This window comes from Macrosteles quadrilineatus, unplaced genomic scaffold, assembly GCF_028750875.1.
Source record: "Macrosteles quadrilineatus isolate MER2022 unplaced genomic scaffold, UCM_ALF_1.0 Scaffold_8__2_contigs__length_117827958, whole genome shotgun sequence".
NCBI classification, from domain to species: Eukaryota; Metazoa; Arthropoda; class Insecta; order Hemiptera; family Cicadellidae; genus Macrosteles; species Macrosteles quadrilineatus.
The window spans coordinates 52,112,832-52,130,945 of record NW_026542601.1 but is presented as its reverse complement, the minus strand read 5'-3'; the positions used below and the strand labels follow the sequence as shown (position 1 = coordinate 52,130,945).

The following is an 18,114-nucleotide window of genomic DNA, read 5'->3' as shown; positions in this document are numbered from 1 at the left end:
TTATATCATTGCTGTTGAAATATGATTTGTGAGAATAGTTCATTTTGGTATCACATGTGTTCAGTACAAATTAGTTGTCATGGATACCAGATGTTTTTTTGTAGAAAGCTATGTTGTGGTTTTGTATCGAGTAAAACTTGTACCTAAAACACCTTTCTCTTTATCATTCTACATAATTTAAGTCCATTTACAACAATTGCTATATCTTTATCTTATATTTATGAGTGTTGTTATTATCTAAGTAGGCTACTATAATTTAAATTTTTTTTATTAGTTAGGGCCTATTAAATGTTTTTATCTACATTCTTCTTATTGCATAAAAGCACTCCTAAAATGGGTATAAAGATAACAACATAAAACTTCAGTATTCTTTCTCTTTGTTCTTTTTATAGGATTTTAGGTTTTGCTGAGTAATAGTGGCCAAAATCGCCATCTCAAACAGCTTCTCCACTAACAGGCAGAATAGTGATTCAGTGAACCTATCGTTGGGAGAGTTCGCCAGAACAATCTCTTTTCTTCCAACCCATGAGTTGGTCTTGGGAGTTTCCTCTGCTGTATTCCTAGACATATTTCCTGCTCCTAATCACACAAGCAGCAGTTTGACGGCCACACCCATCAATACCCTCTACAGCCCTGCTGCACTCATACCAGAACTGGAGAGTAGTGCAGCAGCACCTGCCTGCTGCTCAATGACACTGAGCACAACCGGTCTCCATCACCCCGGCCCCAAGTTGCTATTCCCCAACTCTATGGCAATTTTAAGGCTTAGACAGCTAAATTTTGGAAAATTCATTGTAGGTTATATGTCATCTACCAAGTTAATAATTGAAAAAAAATTCAAGTTTTTTTTCCTTACAGAGACAGTGTCAGCCACACTTGACAGAAACGGTGAAAGATTCAGTGGAAGGAATCTGTCTGAAAATTTACCTCCTGTCTTGTGAATACGCCAAGAAGGTTCGGGAAAAACATTATGAACTGTTAAAGGATAATGGTATACCAGGTAACACTACTTGTTCATGTGTTCTTCTTATAGGTCTACAGATTTAATTAGGAGTTGTATAAGTAGCTTAGTTTTGATTTATACCCGACTTTACTACCAGCATACATAAGTTGACATAGCTTATGAAGTGGACCCAACTGTCCTTGATCACTGGACTTTTAATAAATGGTCCTGTGTAATGAAATTTTTGGTCTTAGTTTAAAAATATCGTGATATCAGTCCAGGGAGCTGAAGCCCCACTGGTCTGGGGCTGCTATAGGACCAGGACCTCTTCAGCCGCCAAAAACCAGTAAACCAGTAACAAAGCTATACAGATCATCTCACTCCATTTTACACTCATCCTTCACTCCTATTTGGGTTAAATACGGTACCCCATCTCAAATTGATAAATAATGATCATATGCTATGCCCTAATGTCAGAAAAGAGAAAAGACTGTTGTTGTTTTAAAATTAGTGATGGGTTGATTCCAGAAATATGTGATTCCGGTTCTTTAAAATCGATTCCGATTCCATCGATTTCATAAGTTAAAAACTTTAAAAGTTATAAATCCTTTCAAACACATGAAATAAAAACCATATTGTAAGTAAAGGAAGATAGCCTATTACGTTTTATCATAACTAGAGGTGTGCCTGCCTCGTTGTCCCCCATGGTCACGGCAAAATACTGAATACCCTGCACAGTAACATAAACATTGTTATCTTCTCCTGCAATCTTTGTAAAAAATCATTAGCAAGCGAAAAAAAAAAAAAACTATCTATACATGGTAAAAGCCTGCCTAATTGATAACAAAATAATTAATTGACAGATAGAGTAGCAGCGTTGTGCGTTTTGAGCAGCAACGTAAAGGTCAGCCTGTAAAGTTATGTGCTTGAGCGTCGCCGGCACCGACATGATAATATTGGATTATGGATTCCAAAATCATCACTACCTATTAGTTAATATCCATCATAGGTTTGTTGCTAATCTAATGGTGAATATCAATAAGGTGATTGTAATTGTGCTTTACACCATTACCTGGATTATTATTTCAAAAATTATTTTTAGAAACTCTTATTATTTCCTTATACAATTTATACAGTAAGCATTAAATTAAGCAGTCGGGAGATATCAGGAGTTCTTGAAGTACTGACGCGAAAATACGGGAATTTTAAAAAGTCAGTTCTCTGGACACCCTGTAACAATGAGGATAAAGCACATTCATTGTGCCTAATTAATTTGGCACATTCCTGTTACCGATACTTAGGATTTTACACCACTGCAACACCACAATACTTGTTCTAAAGTTGTCTGTTGATGATAGAGCCAACACCACCCCAGCACATGGCCAATGTTCGCAAGGTCTGGTGCTACCCTGTACAGTTCTCCACACCCTGTCCTAGACTACCGACCATCGACTACCTGCCTGAGAGAGACCAGCCGCTATTGAGGTTCCAGGGTGACACAGTCAGCATCAACACCACCCACTTGCACAAACTGGTAAAATACATAGGCTAGTTTGGATACCACTTTTAGCGTTTAGTCACTAGTCATTTGCCAAATAGGTTAAAAGCCCAAACATTCCGGATTTTTCAAGGAATTTTTCCAGACAAGAAAATGTTAAAGTTGTTTGCTAGCTAAAAATTAAAACTGTTTTCCCCATTTTAGGGGCTCAATGAACAATGAAGACAAATTACTTGAGGTCTGTGGTACAGAACAATTTAACGTTGGTATGATCGCTTATTTGTACCTCGGTTCTTGATACAAAATCAGTACAGTATGTAGTTACCAGTATTTTGGCCGCTTTCTTCTCTTGTAGTATTGGTTCTACAGTATTAGAACCGTTATTTTAAATTTTGATATGTTGTGTGTAATGAATTCAATATCATACTACTAAATTACAAACATAAAAAGTAAATGTATATTTTGATTTTGGAAAGATGTAGTCAACATAACACTTTCCTGTGTTTCCCTAGGAACAGCTGTACAGGTTCAGCTGTTTTGATGACAAGAAGTTTGAGCTGTTTCTGCCGCGGGTATGGTGTCTGCTCAAGAGATACAGCACGTTTGTTGGCCATAGTGAGGCGACGCAGGCAGCTCTACCGGTCACTGTGCTGGAGAGTCTAAACCGCATGTTTGGAGTGACGTTTGAGTGCTTCGCCTCCCCGCTCAACTGCTACTTCCGCCAGTACTGCTCTGCGTTTGCAGACACAGACTCTTATTTTGGCTCCAGAGGGTTAGTGATGTTGGGATTGTTGTAGCAATTGTAATCAATTACACACTTCAAACAGTATACATACTGTTGTAACTAGGCCTATTTTATTTTTAACATTGAATTTAAAATTTTTGAGAACAGTACAGTAAAACCACTTTCAACTGCATGTTAAACCAAATCCCAGGACCAATAATACCCTGATAAAGTTAAGAAAACAACTGTTTATCAGGCTTATTTTAAGAAACGTATTTTTGCTATGAAATTTTAATTTTAAGATTACAGTAAACTAATGTACAAAAAACTGTTGTGCATCTCTTTGAACTGAAATAGCCTTCAAATTCTGACCATTGATTAACCAAAAAAAGTTTTCCAATTACGGACTTGGTCGCTATATTTGGTTGATCGGTGATTTACTGTGCAAGTTTTCTAGCAACTTCTTGCCTCACCTTTTGCATTTTTTGTTGGATAGATGGATGAACGTTGAAGAAAACATACCATTACAGTTGTGACTGATTTTTTACCCGATATAACATAGTTGAGTGTGCTAATGTCAACACTTTATTTGCTCTTTTAATTTATGATATTGTGACATTTTAAGTGGCATAAAATATGCAATAAGTTGTCCTTTCAGTTTAGCTTGTTTACGTACAGAAATTGTTACTTGACAGCTGGTCATTCTATCATCAGCTCAGTTTGACTACTACATTTTAATACTAAAATTGCACACAACTTAAAAATTTGTATTGAATGTCTAGTTCTACAGTCAAAGATTGGAGTTGGGCTACAAATATTTACTCACACAAGTATAAACTTCTTGGACACAAAACTGCCCATTACTTTCTCATATAGGCCCTCATAAAGTGTCTAATAATTTGTTTTAATAATTGTCAAAGTGTGTACTAACCATTATATTTTCTTTCAACCTGAACATTATTTGGCTCTGTTTAGAAAAGCCATTCCAGCCACTTAAAATTGTTTAAATTTAAAATTCTCATTTTACATATTTGAATTCCACTTGGCCTTACCAAAGAAAGCTATTAAAAGCTACCTCGTTTGCAAGTTATTTTTTAAATGTTGGTTGTATGTGCAATATATAATGTTGTTTAGGATTCAAACCATTCATCACTTTTTATTTTTACACACAGACCATGAACTAACAATCCCCAGGGAAAATATGATTGTATTACAGTATTTTTATTTAACTACAAAATTGTTAAACTTGTCAAGCAATAATACTATACATTACAACTTAATAATATATATTTATATGTCTGTTTTTGTTAAATTTTTCAAAAGCAAGATGTAACAAATAAATATCAAATCAGTTATTTCATTTTTATTTGAGAAATTTGGCCCAAACAACAGGAGTTGGTTACCCCTGTTATATACAGCCACCAATTATTTGTGTTTTAATGTTATAGTCCACTGTTGGAGTTGAAGGCAGTCAGCGGATCTTTCATAGCCAACCCTCCATATAGTGAAGAACTCATGGAGGCCATGGTCAGCCATTTTGAGAGGCTGCTATCCGACTCAAAGTAAGCCATTCTTGTTTGTTACTTGTATAAAAAAAACATACGTTGAGTGCCATGCATATTTATACAGAGTGAATATCCGACCGGTAAAACAAGGAATTGTACATAAATCAATTTGGATGACCGAGAAAATATCCCTGGATTATAATATATATGAATTTTGTAAGGGACCTGGAAGTATTAATTTTTGAATAATCGCCTAATAATCTGCCTTATATCACCAATTTTTCCTCTTATACACCATCAAAAAGGCAAATCACGGACGACCCACCTGTTGCCGGGATTGCAGAAAATATCACAAATTTGGTCCCGATTTGCAATATGATCACATATGTGGGCAAGGGTGTTGAGACGATTTCAGGTGTTGCTGCAATCACAAAAAATCTTCACACATTTTGCAGCGATCGAGAGATTGAGTTATGAAGATGTCAACCGGTACAGAAGGTCGTATTAAAATATTGGTATCTAGAAAACTGTCAAAGAAAACATCTCGAAGTTTTAAAACAAGATTCAAAGAACATCTACAAGCATTGAAATAAAAAAAAATCTAACATCAATGAAGTCGAACTTCGCCGACCATATAATGAACTCAGACCACAGTTAAAAAAACATGAAAAAAATTTTAGAATATGAAAAAGAACGTGAGAAACTTAATGTAAGAAAAGAGCTAATTATTTATCTACACAATAAAAAGGACCCAAGGACATACTTAAGGCCTAACACAATGATTCCAAAACTAAACCAACCTATCTACGATAAAATTGAAAAACTGAGGAAAGAAAGAAAAACATTAATATAGTATAATGAAAAAAATGAATACAAAAATTTATTAAGATATATTTAACATATTTATTATTTTTACAAATGATTATATTTTTAATTTTTGTAGTTTTAATTAGTAGCCCTAAACATGCAAGTAAATAATATATAAATATATATATATATGAATTTGAACGGATGGTGTTTTTGGCCTCTAGGGACCTCAAGACAAACAAAAAATCGGTCCCGCGTCCAGGTCTTACCATGAGTACTACGGTAATAGCTTATTCCCTATATGGGAAATTCGCTAACAAAAAAGATTTAAACTTAATAATTACTGAAATTAAAACATTCAAAGATAAAGAAACTGTTATAGTTAAATTTGTATAAAAATGTATTTAGGCTATTTGATATTCTACATATTTTATAATTTTACTTGTTTGTATTGTAGACAATTTTATAGAAATTCAGGCATATTTATAAAGATTTCATCAATATTTTAGGTTTTTTCAGAAAATGGCCTAAAAGAGGCAAAATTTTAACATATTAGTAGGCTATTGAAAAAAATTAAATTTCATTAAATTGGCCTAGAAGTAACATGATACTATCTACTTATAAATATATATATATATATATATATATATATATATATATATGAATTTGAACGGATGGTTTTTTGGCCTCTAGGGACCTCAAAATGAAAAATTTAATCGGTCCCGGGTCCAGGTCTTACTATGAGTACTATGGTAAATGGTAATAGCTTATTCCCTATATGGGAAATTCGCTAAAACTGATTCTATACTATATAACCAATCTATATAACTAATACGCCACAATGAAATTTTTCGGTTGAACTCCTCCGCCATTTCTTAACCGATTTTATCCATTGACGTCTCATTGGAAAGAGCGGGTCCCGTAGATTTGCAAACTGACCTTACATTTTTGAAAAAGTCCCTTGGGCTCTGCCCCAGTGGCTTTTAAAGTTCCCATGTTATCCTTATAAATGACATATTTGTTTACATTATGATCAGCTGGATATTTCATTGCTGTTAATATTAAGCTGCGATTCAAAGAAATGCAATCTACAAAAATTAAATCATTGAAAGATCCCATTTGCAAATTATGGAGGCATAAAAAGTCATAGAATGCCACAGAGTAGAAGAAAAAATATATAAGGGCTTCGTCTATCTCTGTCTGCCTCACTCAGATAAAACTAGATTACATTACGAAAATATTAAAACTCAAAATATTGATTTGTTGGTAGAAATTCTTATAACTAAAAATCTTACTAATTAATATCTCTTATTGACTAAACACATATGTTGTTTTCCCATAAAAAAAACCCCATAAAATAACAAAAAATCTGATTTTAGAAAAACGACCGGGTTTGATGAAATTAGTGTTTTATTTTATGGTTCTTGTAATTCTTAAAAAAATTTTGCAACCCCTCATTGCTGTAAAAATTACTGTTCAAAAGTTCTTGCAACTTTTGATATTTTCCCTATAAAATATCATAGTTACTCCCACCGCTTACCCGTGATAAAGGTTGTTGACAAGCTAATGGGAGAAAGTATATGTCAGATTGCTGATACCGTTTATTTAAGATACCTTTTGCAGTTCAGAAGATATTTTACTTGTTTCATTAGTGTTATTTGGCGAGCTGGTGTGTAAACTCTTGACTTTGTTTTAGCCACGATTTGTTAGAGTTGCTTGTTGTTGAGAGAGAAACTTTGGTTGAAAATGCTGCAGTGACTTGAAATATTCTTATTTTTGAGTATTGTGTGAAGTATTGCGTTTCTTGGGCCAGATTGGACTCTTCCCCACTCATGTAAGCTGGTTAGCTCCTGTGCTCTAAGTTACAACCAGTTGTGTTTCAGTGAGCCGCTGTCGTTTGTTGTAACACTGGCTGAGTACAGAGACCCTCCACCAGGGGCACTGCTGAGGCTCGAGGCTAGTCACTTCAAGAGGAAGCAGGTTGTGGTGCCTGCGTTTGAACACGAGTACCGCCACGGCTTCCAACATCTGGTCACCAAGTGAGATTATTGATAAATTATTTTATTTTTATTCTTGATTAATTTATTATGAAGCTACAGCACAATAATCATTTTTCTATATGGAAAATTAGTGATGGTCAAAATGTAAAAAAACAAATTAATTAACATAATTAATTAACAAGGTAAACATGATTATTAGAGCAGTTAAAACTTTTGGTCAATATTTATTTATGTTTACTAAATATCGATATTAAACTTTATTGTATGTTGTTCCAGTATTAATATTTGTTATTACAGTTCAGACTATTTTTTAACATGATATACATTCAATATTTTACTTTTGTTTGCCTTGTAGAGCTGAACTGAACGTCAGATCGTCTCATGGTACACTGGTAGTGTGGCTGCAGAACAACGCAGGGTTCCAGCGGTGGGGGCCTACTGAGGAGAGGGTGGAGGCGCTGCTAGACGCATTCAGACCGGGGAAGGAGAGAGAGAGGGATAGACAAGAGTTACTCTCCCCACAGAGGACAGATCCTCCACCACCAGCACCCACTGACAAGGTAGTCTCTGGCACTTTAGATGGGAATGTTTTTTTAATCAATTTTAATATCTATTATTTGCAACTGCCCATGATTGGCAATAAAACAAATTTCTTCTACATTTACCCCAAAACGTAGTAATATGTTATAGATAGCATAAAATTTGTTTTGTGCGCTCAACGAGACAACTTTTTGTTTAAATCTTGCTATGGTTTACCTTGTCAGCTGTTTTCGTAATTTATACCTGACACTATTAAAAGAGGGCTGTTTGTGAATTAAGGTGTCGATCAGGCTTCTTGTCGCAGTTAAACGGCCTAGTTCAAATCTGAGACCAGAAGTCCTGTATCTTACATCATCCACTAATACTCTAACCGGTTCCCACTCCGTAGGACAATTGTTCTCGTCAAAGAATTTGAAAACCTTGTAAAAAATAATGCTCCCACCAAGTATTAATCTATTTCTGTGATTAGGTTTCTGTATGATGGAAGCCAACCACTTTTGATTACTGTTGCCAGTAAACAGATGTGGATGCATAAAAGTGTTATGATGTAAAAAATTGTAATAAGTGGCTTAGGGAGTTCGCAGAAGGCCGTATACACGCTCAATGGATGGGGGGTGTTCATCAGTTCCCATTATGTTGCGTACTAGTTCATCACTTTTCCATATTTTCATTCAAAATTGATTTCAATATATATTATAATTTTATTTCTTCTTTGTTCTGAATACAATTTCCTATTTTTCTTTCCCATCCCAATTTCTTGACAGCTGAAAGTTATTTAATTTAATGTTTATTTACATCATATTTTGATTATTATAAAAAAAACATTGCATTTCTATCTTCAGTACAATCACTACATATCATTTTTTATTCTCAATTTATTTTATAACTCACATACAATTTTCATGTGATTTAAGCAAATATTACTCATTTTAATTTGAACTGCATTATACAATCCATATTGTGAACATCATTGTTAAATTCTACAAGGAAGAAAGACATTTTAAAAGTGATATTTTAATCATCAAGACATGAATGAACTTAAACTTAAATACCTCAAGAAACTATGAATCCATCAAGACGGTTCCACCAATGAACATGAAAATAATGATTGACATTTTTGGTGAGTTTCATCAATATTAAGTTTTTTTGTTTGTTTTTGACAAACTTATTTTCAGAAAATGAACAACATTGTATATTAAACTGAAAACCTTGTCTTGTTACTTTTTTCTATAATTATTTATGTAAAATATTTAGCTGACAAATTCCAACAATATCAATTTTGAATTGTTTCACTTCTTTGCCTAATTTAGGCTGGTCCTTCGATTTATTTCCTTTATTAATTTTCTTATTTCAACTACCTTTTCCCCACAAATTCTTGTCCAAATCGAGCAGGATTATTTTGTTATCAGCCCTGTGGCCTTATAGTCTATTATCGAAACATCCATCTTACTTCTCATTCCTTCTGTCCCTACGTGTCTGACTGTACGTAACACGCCCATTGCAATATGCCCGGCAACAGATCAACAGATTTCAAGTCTGAAACTTACATATGTCTCACCAACTTGACAAAGGCTAGATTCTCTCATCTTTTAGAGATTATTAACAACTATGACACACCTATTACCAAATCGGACTTAAGAAAATTGACCAATTACCGCAATGAAATTCAAAGAAAATATGACGATTTTCTTTGCAATTTGGAACGTGTGGTTCAAGTTCAGGATGAGGGGAACATTACTGAGGAGCGTTTGGTAGCTGATCAAAACAGTGTATCAGACTTGTTCATAGAGTTGACCTCTTCTATTGATGATATGTTGTCATCTGGCGATGAACAACTTAGCTTTCCTGGTTCGAACGCTGAATTAACTATACAGCATCAGTCATGTTCAGCGCGACTACCAAAACTTGAACTTCCTAAATTTAGTGGGAACTTCGCTGATTGGTCAAACTTCATCAATGTCTTCAATACGACAATTCACAAAAACGACACGTTAAACAAAGTAACTAAGTTTCAATACTTATTAAGTGTTTTGTCATCAGAACCATTGAACCTGATTAAAAACCTTTCACTTACTGAGGCTAACTATGACATTGCCTACGAAATGTTTTTCAAACGTTACCAAAATGACAGACGCTTACGCCTACTTCATCTCAATATTATTCTTGACTTACCAGACATTTCTAGTCGCAATGTTTCTGGAATTCGCTCGTTTGTTAACAGCTACAATGAACATATTCAGGCGTTAACTGTAATCGATTGTGACATCAGCAATTCTAACCATCTATTGACGGCTTTGCTACTTCGGAAACTTGATGTGGATTTACGCAAACGTCTTGAAACATTCCGTGACAACAGACAGGCTACAGCTCACACATTGCCCTCTGCAGAAGAAATACTTGAATTTCTCACGTCCGAATGTGATCGGCATGAGGATGCAGTTGCTACCACATCGTGTTTTAAAGAATCACGTATCTCTCATGTTCCGGAAAAACAGGTTAACACACGTAAATTTATAACAAGCCCAATATTCAACTCAAAACCTAAACCTCAACAAATTACGTTGCTGTGTGCTGGATGTGATGGCACTGATCATAAAACTTACAATTGTGCCAAATTCTTAAAACTATCACCACAAGACAGATTCCAGGCAGTAAAATCACATCACCATTGTATTTCTTGCTTAGGAAATCACAGTTCTCAAACATGTCAGTCTCAGTCAGTTTGTAAACATTGTAGTAAACGTCACAACACCTTATTGCACTTTCCAACTGAAGAACTGACATTCACAAATAAAGCTGGACAATCCAATTCACACAAACGTTCTGAGCAGTTTCGTCCATCCAATCTTAATACAGATGCACAAAATCCAATCACCTTGCATGTCCGTAATCCTCGAACCACCGTTTCACAAACAGCAATGGTCTTATTGGGAACTTAATTAATTAACATACGTAGTTCCAGTGGACAGGTTCAAACATTTCGTGCGCTTATTGATACAGGAAGCATGGCGTCTCTTATTTCTGAACGTGCTGTCCATTTACTGAATACTCCTCGAAGCAGATGTTTTACTCAAATTGTAGGCATCAGTCAGCAAAGTACGAAAACAAAGGGGCAAATTACAGCAATCATTGAGACTTTATCGGGAATTACACTACAGCCGAACCACTCATTTGTTATACTTGATAAGCTTACACTGAACATTCCTCGTTGTCCAGTAGCTCCAGAGGTAGTTTCACGCTTGAAACATGAACAATTAGCAGATCCTAATTTTCATCTTCCTAACCGCATTGATGTCATTTTAGGAGCATCTTTGGTACCTCATTTATTCACAGGTCCTGTTACATCACTCGGCAGCACATTGCCATCAATAATTAATACTCCATGTGGTAACATAATTATTGGTACTACTCCATGTACACCTGATACATTGCAATCATGCACATCTCAATCGAGTACTTTAAATATTTGTTTGCATACTACAAGTTTAAATGACATACACGATTCCATTCAAAGATTTTGGCTCTTAGAAGAAATCCCAAATCACAAACAACAATCCCAAGAAGATATTCATTGTGAAAAGTTATTCGCAGACACTCATAGCAGAGGAGAACTCGGTAGATACATTGTACGATTACCGTTTAAAGGCTCATCCAAAATGTTAGGTTCGTCCATTGATGCAGCTAAGCAACGTTTAATTGCAATGGAACGTAAGTTTTCACGTAACGAACGTTTTTCTATGCTGTATAAAGATTTTATGCATGAATACTTATCTCTTGATCATATGTCTCTCATAGATGTATCGTCATTAACTCGGCAACATTATTATTTACCTCATCACGGGGTGTTAAAAGAATCTAGTTCAACAACTAAGCTTCGCACTGTATTTGATGCAAGTTGCAAAATAGACTAGGCCCGTTTTCAAAAAAAGGCAATGCAAGAAGCATTTCATGTAACAATTGGGGAAACAACGTTTTTAGGGTATTTCGACCCTGCTGAGTACGAATCTGCCTGTTGCCAACGCGAAATTTGAACCGGAAGTGCGGTATCCAAGATGGCGGCCAAAACTCTGTTTGCCCCATATCTCCCTTGTTAGTTGGCCTAAAATAATGGTTTAAACGTGTATATAGGGGGTTTTCAGATGCCAAGCACATTAAAACACTCAAAATTAACTTAAATTAAGTTTTGAGGGCATATCTTCCAAAATGGCGCCCAAGATGGTCGCTAAAAACTCTAATTTACGCATATCTCCCTTGTTTTTTGGCTTAAAATAATTATTTAGACGTCTGCATAGGGGTTTTCTCGGATGCCAAACACATTGCAACACCCAAAATTTACTTACATTAAGTTATGGGGGCATATATTCCAAGATGGCACCCGAGATGGCCGCCAAAAACTCTTATTTCCATATATATATATATATCCCTTGTTTGTTTGTTTAAATTAATTATTTAAACGTCTACAAAGGTATTTTCTCGCATGTTAAATCACATTTCAACACTAATTATTTACTTTCTTTGGGTTTAGATGTTTCTAAGATGGCAATAAAAACATTATTGTGCTTACGTGATCTCCGTGCGTATTATTGTATTTAGTGTTTAAAACCAGTCAGATATCTATTAGTGGCTGAATATTTGCTACTATTTTTGAAATACTAATTGAAATTTAGCAATGTCAAAGTAGAAGGCAAATTGTTTAATGTACTCTAGTGGCACCGTAGATAACGCGTAGTATAACAGAACCTGTAATTAAGTAATTGTAGAATTAATTGTGTATGATGTTGACGAATCTATCACTTATTTAAGGTGTCCAGTTATGTAAATATATTTTAATTGTAAAATATAACGATGCCATACGTATGTTTTGTATGTTTTACGGCAATAAATAATTTGATTTGATTTGATGTTATTTGAACGTTTAGTCCAACAGAACCTGTAAAAATTATTGTTTAGACCATACCTAAAATATTGTATTGATCTTGTGGTACCACCCATCAATGGAGGTTTGTTTACCATGGGTCTCAATGGATGAAATAGATTTTTTTTTTAGTTTTTTTATGGCAGCATTGTGTTGGCTGCACTGATCAACATTATTAGTAAACAATTCTTATTCTTTTTAATATCTTATGTTGGCCTACCGTCTATAAAAGTTAGTTTATGAAGAGAAAGTAAAAAATTGTATACATGTGTACAAAATAATTGTTAATAAGGTAACATCTTTTGTTTTCCAACCGTTTATAAAAGTTTGTTTGTGAAGAGAAAGTAAACATTTGTAAATTTCTAAGAAATAATTATTTGACGTAAGTACAATTTGTATTAAATCCTAAGTTCATTCAAAATTAGCAATAGGGAGTTTTTGAACCCTTCGTTAAATAATCACGGTAAACGCAATACGTTATTTTCACATTTAATAAACGAGAAAACATAACGAATAGCGTTTACCGTGATTATTTAAAAAATGGTTCAAAAACTCCTTATTGATAAGTTAAAATAAACTAAGGATTACAAATTGTACTTACCTCAAATAATTATTTCGTAGAAATGCATACAGATGTTTACTTTCTCTTCACAAACAAACTTTCATAGACGGTTGGGAAACAAAAGATGTTACCTTATTAACAATTATTTTGTACACATACAATTGTTTACTTTCTCTTCATAAACTAACTTTTATAGACGGTTGGCCTACATAAGATATTAAAAAGAATAAGAATTGTTTGCTGATTAATGTTGATCAGTGCAGCCAACACAATGCTGCCATAAAAAAAACTTTAAAAAATCTATTTCATCCATTGAGACCCATGGTAAACAAACCTCCATTGATGGGTGGTACCACAAGATCAATACAATATAACAGTACAGTATCATTGTTAATATTGTCACCAAATTGTTTATTAGGCTATTATTTATTAATGTGTTATAAAGAACCTTTGTTTAGTTTAATTTACATGCACCACCTCTTGCGGATTTTAGGTATGTTCTAAAAAATAATTTTTACAGGTTCTGTTGGACTAAACGTTCAAATAACATCAAATCAAATCAAATTATTTATTGCCGTAAAACATACAAAACATACGTATGGCATCGTCATATTTTACAATAAATATCTATTTACATAACTGGACACCTTAAATAAGTGATAAATTCGTCAACTTCATACACAATTAATTCTACAATTTCTTAATTACAGGTTCTGTTATACTACGCGTTATCTACGGTGCCACCAGAGTACATTAAACAATTTGCCTTCTACTTTGACATTGCTAAATTTCAATTAGTATTTCAAAAATAGTAGCAAATATTCAGCCACTTCATATTGTACATATATTATTTGTGTGTGTTGTTCATATTGTGTTGTTTCCATTTGATATCTGACTGGTCTTAAACACTAAATACAATAATACACACGGAGCTCACGTAAGCACAATACAGTTTTTATTGCCATCTTAGGAACATATGTCATCTAAACTCGAAGGAAGTAAATAATGAGTGTTGCAATGTGATTTAACATGCGAGAAAATACCTTTGTAGACGTTTAAATAATTAATTTAATCAAACAAACAAGGGATATATATATACGGAAATAAGAGTTTTTGGCGGCCATCTTGGGTGCCATCTTGGAATATATGCCCCCATAACTTAATGTAAGTAAATTTTGGGCGTTGCAATGTGTTTGGCATCCGAGAAAACCCCTATGCAGACGTCTAAATAATTATTTTAAGAGAAAAAACAAGGGAGATATGCGTAAATTTGAGTTTTTGGTGGCCATCTTGGACGCCATTTTGGAAGATATGCCCTCAAAACTTAATTTAAGTTAGTTTTGAGTGTTTTAATGTGCTTGGCATCTGAAAACCCCCTATATACACGTTTAAACCATTATTTTAGGCCAACTAACAAGGAAGATATGGGGCAAACAGAGTTTTGGTCGCCATCTTGGATACCGCACTTCCGGTTAAAATTTCGCGTTGGCAACAGGCAGATTCGTACTCAGCAGGGTCGAAATACCCTAAAAACGTTGTTTCCCCAATTGTTACATGAAATGCTTCTTGCACTTTATAGAGAGGGATTTTTTAATTTTGGGCCTGGTCTAAAACTGATTCTGGCCATTCACTCAATGACTTGTTACTGACTGGTCCAGCATTGCAACCTAACATAGCTGACATTCTGACTCAGTTCAGAAGACATCGTATTGTCATGTGCTCAGACATCAAACAAATGTATCGCCAAATTGTGATTCATCATTCGGATCGTAACTATCAGCTGATTCTATGGCGCGATTCACCAAATAAGCCTATGCAAACATATCAACTTAACACTGTTACATATGGTATGAATTGTTCTCCATATCTAGCTATTAGAACCTTGCACCAGCTAGCTACTGATGAAGGTCACAAATACCCTCAAGCAGCCTATGCAATAAAACACCATACATATATGGATGATATTATTACTGGCTCAGACACTTTGGAAGAGGCCATACAACTTAAGACTCAACTTACTCAGTTATTGCAATGTGGTCAATTCGAACTTCGCAAGTGGATGTCAAACTCAGAACAGTTGCTTCAAGATCTTCCTGAGTCACATCGCGAAACTCCAAAATTTGTGTCTGAATCCTCCTGTCCACAATTTACTGTATTAGGTCTCCAATGGTCACCTACGTTGGACGTTTTCACTTACGTTACCACTAATCTAGATTCCAACGCAAATCTTACAAAACGACATGTTCTTAGCGCAATCGCTAAAATCTATGACCCGTGTGGATTCTTAACTCCATGCATCATGATAGCCAAGTGTATTATGCAACAAATCTGGACTCTTGGAATTAGTTGGGATAGCATTATACCTGATTCTATTATCGATCAGTGGAAACGATTCTCCGATGATACTCAATATTTATCAGACATCACCATACCACGTTCTTTAAATCTGCATTCTTTAAAAGGCATTGAGCTTCATGGTTTTGCGGACGCCTCAGAAACAGGATTTGCTTGTTTAATTTATTTCAGATGTGTTCATCTTGATGATTCAGTCACCATAAACTTTGTTATGGCAAAAGGTCGTGTCGCTCCATTACGTCGCACCACAATACCTCGTTTAGAGTTATGTGCAGCTCATTTGCTGTCAAAGTTGACATCACATTGCACATCATTGTTTCCCAACATGTTTAATACAAACAACATCTTCTTGTGGTCTGATTCCACAATTGTCTTAACCTGGATCAAAACCCCAGCTTACCAACTTAAAACTTTTGTCGCTAATCGAGTTGCCGCGATTCAAGAAACGCACTCCACTAAAGTGTGGCATCACGTTAACACTAATGACAATCCTGCTGACTGTGGTTCTCGTGGTTTACGAGTCAAACAGCTGGTAGAAAATCATATGTGGTGGTCAGGGCCATCATGGCTTTCACGTCCATCAACAGATTGGCCAAAGCAAGAGCATCCAAAAACTGACTTTAATTCTGAAGTTTCGTCCGAATTAAAACCAACACCGTTGCCTGTGTTTGTAACTACAGGTGTCACTGAATGGCAACCACTGAAATTTTATTCATCGTGGACAAAACTCGTGCGTATAATTGCAATTGTTTTACGATTCAAACACAACTGTTTGAATAAACAGAATCGTATCATAGGTTTCATCACAACTGACGAATTGCGCACATCTACATTAAAGATCTTTCACAGAGTCCAATCAGAAGTCTTCGCCACTGAAAAACAGGAACTTCAAGCTAACCACTGTCCTAACAAACTGAAACCACTCCATCCGTTCATGGATGACAATGACATTATTCGTGTCGGAGGGCGTCTTCAGAATTCTGAACTTCCATACCAGTCAAAACATCTGATATTATTACCTAAATCTCACCACATCACAAATATTTACATAGATTACTGGCACATTACCTACTTGCATGCCGGTCCTTTATTCATCCAATCCATTTTATCTCGTTGTGTATGGATCTTAAACGCACGAAACATCATTCGAAAACGGATCCACAACTGTGTCACATGTTTCCGACACAAACCAACAAACACCATTCCATTGATGGCGTCTTTACCAAAACCCAGAGTCACCCCATCTAAACCATTCTTGCATACTGGAACTGATTTCATGGGACCATTTGATACCAAAATAGCCAACATGAGATTTCTTAAAATTACCAAAACCTATGTCTGCTTGTTCATCTGTATGACTACTAAAGCAGTGCATCTAGAGCTTGTAACTGACTTGACAACAGAAGCATTCATCGCAGCGCTCACTAGATTTATTAGTCGTCGAGGAATTTGTTCTCACATCTACTGTGACTGTGGCACCAATTTCAAGGGTGCTGCTAATGAATTAAACCATATCACACAGCACACCATCGCTTCTTCAGATGCACGTGATAAATTACAAAGCCACTTTGCTCCATCAGACATCAGGTTTCATTTCAATCCTCCTTGTGCCCCTAATTTCGGTGGCCTATGGGAAAGAACAGTTCAAAGCGTTAAACGACACCTAGTTAGAGTTATTGATGAAACCATCCTCACACTTCCTGAAATGATGACATTATTAACGCAGATTGAGGCAATTCTTAATTCAAGACCTCTTACACCTCTCTCGACTGATCCTCAAGAACTAGATGTACTTACTCCAGGACATTTCTTGACAGGTGCACCATTAGTTTCCATCCCTGAACCATGTCTACTCGATGTGTCACCCAATCGACTTTCGCGTTGGCAACAAGTCCAACAATTTTCACAACATCTATGGAAACGATGGAGCCTAGAATATTTGCATCATCTCCAGCAACGTCACAAGTGGACAAAACCGACTGCAAACATCAAGATTGGTGATCTAGTTCTCCTGAAAACCTCAACTCTACCATGCCATTGGCCAACCGGCCGTATCAGTGAATTACTTCCTGGGAAAGACAACATTGTCCGTGTGGTAAAAGTCAAGACCACTGACGGAGAATACATTCGCCCAGTGTCCCAAGTCTATCCAATGCCAATGAGTGACACCAACTTTGGTTGAACCAGACGTTCAACGGTGTCCGGCGTTGTTGCGTACTAGTTCATCACTTTTCCATATTTTCATTCAAAATTGATTTCAATATA

General features: G+C 35.4%; 1 protein-coding gene across 1 annotated transcript in view; it reads left to right on the top strand.

Moving 5' to 3' along the window:
* The window catches only part of LOC129001695 (mRNA (2'-O-methyladenosine-N(6)-)-methyltransferase-like), a 41,656-nt gene that overhangs the window by 18,669 nt on the left and 4,873 nt on the right, over positions 1-18,114 (top strand). The window contains exons 8-13 of the mRNA XM_054429089.1: positions 859-1,000; positions 2,302-2,477; positions 2,954-3,213; positions 4,614-4,727; positions 7,361-7,516; positions 7,833-8,037. Coding sequence (XP_054285064.1) covers positions 859-1,000; positions 2,302-2,477; positions 2,954-3,213; positions 4,614-4,727; positions 7,361-7,516; positions 7,833-8,037 — 1,053 coding nt within the window. The remainder of the gene's footprint in view (positions 1-858; positions 1,001-2,301; positions 2,478-2,953; positions 3,214-4,613; positions 4,728-7,360; positions 7,517-7,832; positions 8,038-18,114) is intronic.